General features: G+C 41.4%; 1 protein-coding gene across 1 annotated transcript; it reads left to right on the top strand.

Annotated features, from left to right (window-relative positions):
- Positions 1–5,665: 5,665 nt before the first annotated feature.
- On the top strand, positions 5,666–6,649 carry LOC107875809 (NADPH-dependent aldehyde reductase-like protein, chloroplastic). Its single transcript, XM_016722654.2, has one exon. The coding sequence runs from the start codon at positions 5,666–5,668 to the stop codon at positions 6,428–6,430; it is 765 nt and encodes a 254-aa protein (XP_016578140.2). The 3' UTR covers positions 6,431–6,649.
- The last annotated feature ends 1,050 nt before the right edge of the window (positions 6,650–7,699 follow it).

The following is a 7,699-nucleotide window of genomic DNA, read 5'->3' as shown; positions in this document are numbered from 1 at the left end:
GGCAAAATAGGTAGGTCAAACAGGTGGTTCGGGTCAGAAGACGTCCAGATCTCGGCAAGATTGCAGAAGGCTCTCCGGCAACTCTCCAGCGACACTCCGGAAACGTACCAGCAGTCCTTTTACCAGCGACCTTACTCCGGCAACGATTTTTGACATCAAATTGACGGAACCAGCAGCTAGCAGGCGTACCAGTGACATCTGCACTTTTAGCCACTTCAGTCAGTTTTTGATTTCCTGAATATTATTTTGTTGTCGTGTCCTTGTCTCTTGTTACGGCTTCTATTTCACTTTTTTGCATCCTTCCTGTTGCTTGTGTGGGTAGCAGTGTCTGGCTGCTTTGTTTGGAGATTGTTGTTGAGTTGTGTTCCGGATTAGTACATCGCTTGACTTAGTATTAATTTGTGGGGTAGACTTTTTCCGCGATTATTCTATCTACTTTACTTGTACCTTCCTTTTCCTGTAGTTGCTTTATTACTGTCGTTGTTTGCATTCTTGTGGAGTTGTGGCTGTAGGCTTTGATGGCAAGATAAAGTCATGTACGAGGGGGTCCGAGGGGGAGGGAGGGGGGGCTGTTTTGGGGGTGGGGGAGGAGGGGAGGGCAGGCAGGGGAGTGGGGGCAAGGTCTGGCGTTAGGAGTGGTAGAGGAAGGTGTGTTGCTGGAGTTGATAGGCTGAGGGTTGGGTCTTGGAATATAGGGACTCTTCAGGGTAAGTCTATAGAGCTGGTGAAGATTCTTAGAAAGAGGAGGATTAATATTGCGTGTGTGCAGGAGACTAGGTGGGTAGGGTCTAAGGCAAGAGATGTAAGAGATGTAGATGGTTATAAGTTATGGTACTCTGGTAGCGAGCGGCGTAAGAATGGAGTTGGCATCTTAGTGGATGAAGAGCTTAGCGGGCAGGTAGTGGAGGTTAAGAGGATCAACGATAGGTTGATGACTGTTAAGTTGGTTATTGGGCGGTTTACCCTGAATGTGTGTAGTGTTTATGCGTCGCAGGTGGGCTTGGATTGGAGGAGGGGGGAGTTGCAGTTTTGGGAGGCTTTGGATGAGTTGGTGAGAGGAGTGCCTAGTTCTGAGAAGATTGTTGTAGAAGGGGACTTCAATGGGCACATTGGGTCGTTACCGAGAGGCTTTGATGATGTGCATGATGGTTTTGATTTCGGAGAGAGGAATGACGAGGGAGCTGCTCTGTTGCATTTTGCAAGGTCTTTTGGGTTGGTAGTGGTGAATTCGAGCTTTCCGAAGAAGGACGATCACCCAATTACCTTCCGAAGCGCGATAGCCAAGACCCAAATTGAATTTTTGCTGCTTAGAAAAGAGGATAGGGTGTTGTGTAAGGACTGTAAAGTCATTTCGAGTGAGAATCTTTCGACTCAACATAGGCTTTGGGTAATGGACTTGGGTAAAAAGCGAGATAAGAAAAGAAGGCGTGAGGAGGGTAGACCTAGAATTAAGTGTGGCAGTTTAACGCCGATGACTGCACGGGTAATAGAAGAGAAGGTGACGGGTATGGGGGTGTGGAAGTGTAGGGGAGATGTGGGTGATATGTGGGATAGGGTGGCTAGGTGCATCAAGGAGACTGCTAGTGAGGTGTTGGGTATTTCTAGGGGCCGGGCGGGCCATTGTCAGGGGGATTGGTGGTGGAATGAAGAAGTTAAGAAGAAAGTGGAGGTGAAGAAGGGGGCGTATGCTAAGTTGGTTGAGAGTAACGATGAAGAAGAGAAGCGGGCCAATAGGGAGGAGTACAAGATAGCAAGAAAGGAGGCTAAGGTAGCAGTTATGGCGGCTAAGACGGCTGCTTTTGAGAGCTTGTATGCAAGGTTGGAGGCGAAAGGAGGAGAAAAAGGTTGTTTAGGCTTGCTAAGACTAGGGAGAGGAAGGGTCGTGACCTCGACCAGGTGAAGTGCATGAAGGGGGAGGATGGTGGAGTGTTGGTGGAGGACGGGCTCATTAAGATGAGATGGCAGTCGTACTTTGATAGGTTATTGAATGACGAAGAGGATAGAGCTATTGTGTTAGGGGATCTGGAGCACTTAGAGGAGTGTCGTGATTTTAGGTATTGTAGACGCTTTAAGGTAGAGGAGGTCAAAGAGGCAGTTCGCAGGATGCGTAGGGGTAGGGCGACAAGGCCTGATGAGATTCCAGTGGATTTTTGGAGGTTTTCTGGCGAGACCGGCTTGCGATGGTTGACTATTTTGTTTAACGGCATTTTTAAGTCGGCAAAAATGTCCGAGGTTTGGAGATGGAGTACTATGGTCTCGTTATATAAGAACTAGGGCGACATTCAGAGTTGCAACGACTATAGGGGATAAAGTTATTAAGCCACACTATGAAGATTTGGGAGAGAGTGGTTGAGTTGAGGTTAAGGAGGTTAGTGACTATCTCAGAGAACCAGTTTGGATTTATGCCCGGGCGCTCAACGACGGAGGCAATTCATCTGGTGCGGAGACTGGTAGAACAGTATAGGGAAAGGAAGAAGGACCTGCACATAATGTTTATCGACTTGGAGAAGGCGTACGACAAAGTCCCTAAGGAGGTTCTTTGGAGATGCTTGGATGTGAGTGGGGTCCCGGTGGCATATATCAGAGCAATCAAGGACATGTATGATGGAGCTAAGACACAGGTTAGAACGGCGGGAGGAGATTCAGAGCATTTCCCTGTCTTGACAGGGCTGCATCAGGGATCTACTCTTAGCCCGTTTTTGTTTGCTTTGGTATTGGATGTGTTGACGCGGCGTATTCAAGAAGAGGTGCCTTGGTGTATGCATTTTGCAGACGATGCAGTTTTGATTGATGAGACGCGGGGGGAAGGGGGTGTGTGAATGATAAACTAGAGATGTGGCGACAGACCCTTGAGTCTAAAGGGTTCAAGTTAAGTAGGACCAAGACAGAGTACTTGGAATGCAAGTTTAATGACTTGCGGTAGGAGGACGACGTAGTAGTAAGGTTGGATTCCCAGGCGGTGTGCAAGAGGGGTAGTTTTAAGTATCTCGGATCCATGATTTAGGGAAATAGTGAGATTGACGAGGATGTCTCCCACCGTATTGGGGCGGGATGGATGAAGTGGAAGCTCGCCTCAGGGGTGTTGTGTGATAAGAAGGTGCCGCCAGGCAAATTCTACAGGGTGGCAGTTCGTCCGACCATGTTGTATGGAGTGGAGTGTTGGCCGGTCAAAAACTCTCACATCCAAAAATTGAAGGTGGTAGAAATACGGATGTTGCGTTGGATGTGTGGGCTTACTAGGGGTGATAGAGTTCGGAATGAGACCATTCGAGAAAAAGTTGGAGTGGCTTCAGTGGAGGACAAGACTCGGGAAGTTCGATTGAGATGGTTCGGGCACGTGATGAGGATGGGCACGGATGCCCCGGTTCGTAGGTGTGAGCGGCTAGCATTGAATGGATTCAGGCGGGGTAGAAGTAGCCCGAAGAAATACTGGAAAGAGGTGATTAGGCAGGACCTGGAGCAGTTGAAGCTCACTGAGGACATAACCCTAGATAGGAAGATCTGGAGGACGCGAATCAGGATAGAAATTGATAGTTTAGGTCGTTGGGGTAGGGCAATACTGGGTGGGTGTACTTTTCTTGTTATGCCATATTGTTGCATGCCTTATTACGTATTTGTTTACTATTCTTTGTTTATTATCCTTTGCGGGTGGATTAGTTATGTCTTTTCATCTTTTCCCATGTTTTATTTCGGATTTAATTAGTATCTCGTGTCGTGAGCTGCGGGTCTATCGAAAACAGCCTCTCTACCTCATCGGAGGTAGTGGTATGGACTGCGTACATCTTACACTCTCCAGACCCCATTATGTGGGAATACACAGGGTTTGTTGTTGTTGTACAAGTAATCACTTGCTTGTTTTTCGATCAATTTCTTCTTTTTCATTGAGCATGAAAAGAAGATTTCTCTAGTCACTTAAGTAAACATATTTCAATTCAATATTTTTCCACACACAGCTATAACAACTTAATAGCATGGCAATTTCACATCATCTATGAAGCCCTGTTCATAGAAACACCGACAACAACAACATACCCATTGTAATCCCATGAGTGGGTCCGGGGAGGGTAGTGTGTATACAACCACCTTGTAATGGTAGAGAGGCGATAGATCTTCGGCTCAAAACAGACGAAAAAGGAGTACCTCCTGAATAGCAATTAAAGCTTCAGCTTGCCAAGGAGTAACCCCCGGTGCATAAAAGTGACTAATTTCTCTAACCTGCTCGACAGAAAAAAGGGAGAAAGACAATTAGGCTTGGTAAAAACTTAATAAAAGCAAGGATAAATCCATAACCTATTTGGTCTAAACTAAACCATATTGACACCAAGGGTATCAAAGATAGCAGTTCTACAACACATTTACATTTAAAAGAACTTAGCAACAGATGCTCAGGATGCAGATTTAGGCATCCATAGTCCATACTTTCTGCCAGAACCACAAATTAAATCCCATGGGCTTCCTAAAATATAGAACAGGAGGATAGAAAGTTTCTTTTGACTAGCAGATCTGTTTAAATCGATGGAGAAATCTTAGGAAGATTCAATAATTAAACGATCTAGACTATGTTCTTGATCGATAACCGATCAAAAATTAAACGAGCAATTTCAGCTCTGCAGCATCTACTATACACATGGATTAAAGTAATACTACTAATCAAATTCGAGTCTTTAAATTCCGTAATCAGACGCCCATGAACAGATTTTCCTTCCTTCATCCGAGCTGACCTAGAAATATCTATTCCTTCAATAAAGCAATGCATAATGTAGAAAAACAATTGAAAGCAGAGATAAAGAAATCCTTTTTCACTTCAAGGTTGAAATCGAAAAATAATAAACGTATGGAGAAGACACTTAAGATGTAATTGAAAATTTATTCACTTCAGCCACTCTGTTCTTCCGTTTCTTAGTCCAAAAGGATTGAAAGAGGATTAAAATGCAGTAGAAGAAAAAATCGGAGAGACAATGGTAGAGAGAGAACAGAGAGATTAGGTGAAGCACAAAGGGGAAAGAGAATGAATGAGAATGGGATAAAGTTAATTTTTGTAAAAATTTTATATTATTATTTTTATTTTTATAAAAAGTGTGTATGTATGTGCTGTCATTAGAAAACAAACGTGATGGTGTAAATGTAACTTAATCTCTACTTTATTACCTCTCATTCAAATTTAGTAAATCTTTGGTAATCAATTTTTAGAAAAATTTTCATATACAGATACTCAAATTTACTTTATTACCTCTCATTCAAATTTAGTAAATCTTCGGTAATCAATTTTTAGAAAAGTATTTATATACAGATAATCAAATTTACTTTATTACCTCACATTCAAATTAATTACTTTTTTAGTTTAAAAAAAAATAACTTATTTTGTTTTTTAATCGTTTAAAAAGAATGATCTTTTTTTTTTTGACAATATTTTAATTTTAATTTTCACATCTCATGTTTAAATCCACAAGATTAAAGGATATTTTGACATATTTAATAAATTTTAAGGTCACAAAATTTAAAAGTAACAAGTTAAAGTAGATATTTTTTTTAAACGGAGAAAGTAAATCTTTTCTTTTTCAGCAATCCATTTTTAGAAAAGCTTATACACAGAGATATTCCTAGCACACAATTAACACACACAACATACCAGTAATTTCATTGCTCTTCTTCTTCTTCAGCACTCATGACGGCAGAAAATCTCCCACTCCAAAATCGTGTAGCCATTGTTACCGGCTCTTCTCGAGGAATTGGCAAAGCAATTGCCCTTCATTTAGCCTCTCTTGGAGCTAAACTCGTTATCAATTACTCCTCCAATGCCGCTCAAGCTAAAGACGTTGTATCCCAAATCAATTCCACCTCAAATTTCCCACGCGCCGTCGCCGTTAAAGCTAACGTCTCCGATCCAGATCAAGTCAAATCCCTCTTCGATGCTGCGGAATCGGAATTTCATTCGCCGGTCAACGTTCTGGTCAACTCCGCCGGCGTACTCGACGCGAAATACCCGTCGATTCTCAACACAACGCTAGAGGATTTCGACAGGACTTTTGAGGTGAACGCGCGTGGAGCTTTTTTGTGCTGTAAGGAAGGTGCTGCTAGAATCAAGCAAGGTGGAGGAGGGAGGATTATATGCTTAACGACGTCGGTAGCTGCGGCGTTTAAGCGGGGATTCGGTGCGTACACGGCGTCAAAAGCGGCGGTGGAAGCGATGGTGAAAATACTGGCGAAGGAACTGAAAGGAACAGGGATAACGGCGAATTGTGTAGCGCCGGGACCTATAGCGACGGATATGTTTTACGATGGGAAAACGGAGGAGATGATAAACAAGGCGATTAATGAGTGTCCACATGGAAGACTTGGAGTGCCGGATCCGGTGGTAGGTTTTTTGGCTTGTGATGCTTCTGAATGGGTTAATGGACAGATTCTCCGTGTTAATGGCGGATACGTTTGATTCTATTTGCTCGATTTCACCATCAATAATGGTCTCTCCATCTCCATTGCTAATGATGATTTCTCATTCTGTTACTATATTGCCTGAATAGAGGTATGTCTGAACTACTCTCTCTATGTACTGTTCTATGATTACAAAATTTGTATCGCAAGCCAATGATAATGGTACTACTATTTTGTATGGTAAATATTTGATTAAGAAAAATAAAAATTGCATGAAGTTTTTCTTAGTTATTTTAGGGAGAAAAGGGCATAAATGGCCCCTTAACTATATAAGTTGGTCTAAAAAATTATAAATTTAACAGTTTTAGTTCTTTAACTATTCAAAAACCTATCAAGTTTAGCCTTTATATATTCTTGTATATTTTTATACAAATAACCGAAATTTATGAGGTGGTGCGGGTGCGGTGCAGTGCAGTGCGAGTTTTAGACTATGCGGTGCGTATTTTAGGCTATGTGGGTGAAGTGTGGGGTGAGTTGGAGTAAGTTTTTTCTTTTTTTAAGTAGTGGGGGGGGGGGGGGGGGGGGGTCGGTTGTGGGCATATGTGGGTTTAAATTAAACAAAATAAAAAGTATTATTATTTTCGTGAATCTACCTAAAATTATATATATTCTTTACTTCAAATTTTATTATACTTAAAACGACATACTTAACACTATAAATAAATAATTTCATAACTTTTTCTTTTCAAATCGGTAAAATAATTTTATAATTCAAAATGTCAATAAAAGTTTAAAGGTTTTGCTTACTAAATCATTTTGCCGTGCATAACTTATTTAATTTACTTATATCAAGGATTTAAAAATATTGTGGTTTTTAATGGAGTTATAAATTTTATAAAAAAAAAATGTGGAGTGGTGCAGTGCGGGTATGAGTGCAAGGCGAATTTATGCGGGTTTAAAGGTGATGCAGTGCGATTTTTAAACTCGCAGATTTAGAAAAAACCTCATCACACCCGCACCGCACCACCCCATTGCCACCCTTAGAACTAGTGTTTATATTAAAAAATATTCAGAATGCTGAGATAATGTAATAGCAAAGAAATGACTGAAAAAACTAAAACACTTGATCAATCATTTAACAATATTACTATTCAACTCCTCAGCTTGAAAGTGGATAACATACTTCACCAAATCGAGTTAATTCGATAGATTGATTACGGTGTCTAAATTGTTGTCTTTTTCAATTTTAAGCTATTTTTTGATAAAAAAAATTTGCGAAAAGGATGTCGAAGAGAGAGAAACAATGGAGAATTAGTGATGGAGAAAA

The sequence above is a fragment of the Capsicum annuum genome, chromosome 6 (genome assembly GCF_002878395.1).
Source record: "Capsicum annuum cultivar UCD-10X-F1 chromosome 6, UCD10Xv1.1, whole genome shotgun sequence".
Classification (NCBI taxonomy): Eukaryota; Viridiplantae; Streptophyta; class Magnoliopsida; order Solanales; family Solanaceae; genus Capsicum; species Capsicum annuum.
The sequence above is the reverse complement of the archived record's forward strand: the minus strand, read 5'-3'. Positions and strand labels throughout refer to the sequence as shown.

What these genes read in the sequence shown, in the direction of transcription:
- LOC107875809 (XM_016722654.2), top strand. Translation starts at nt 5,666, where the DNA reads ATGACGGCAGAAAATCTCCCACTCCAAAATCGTGTAGCCATTGTTACC.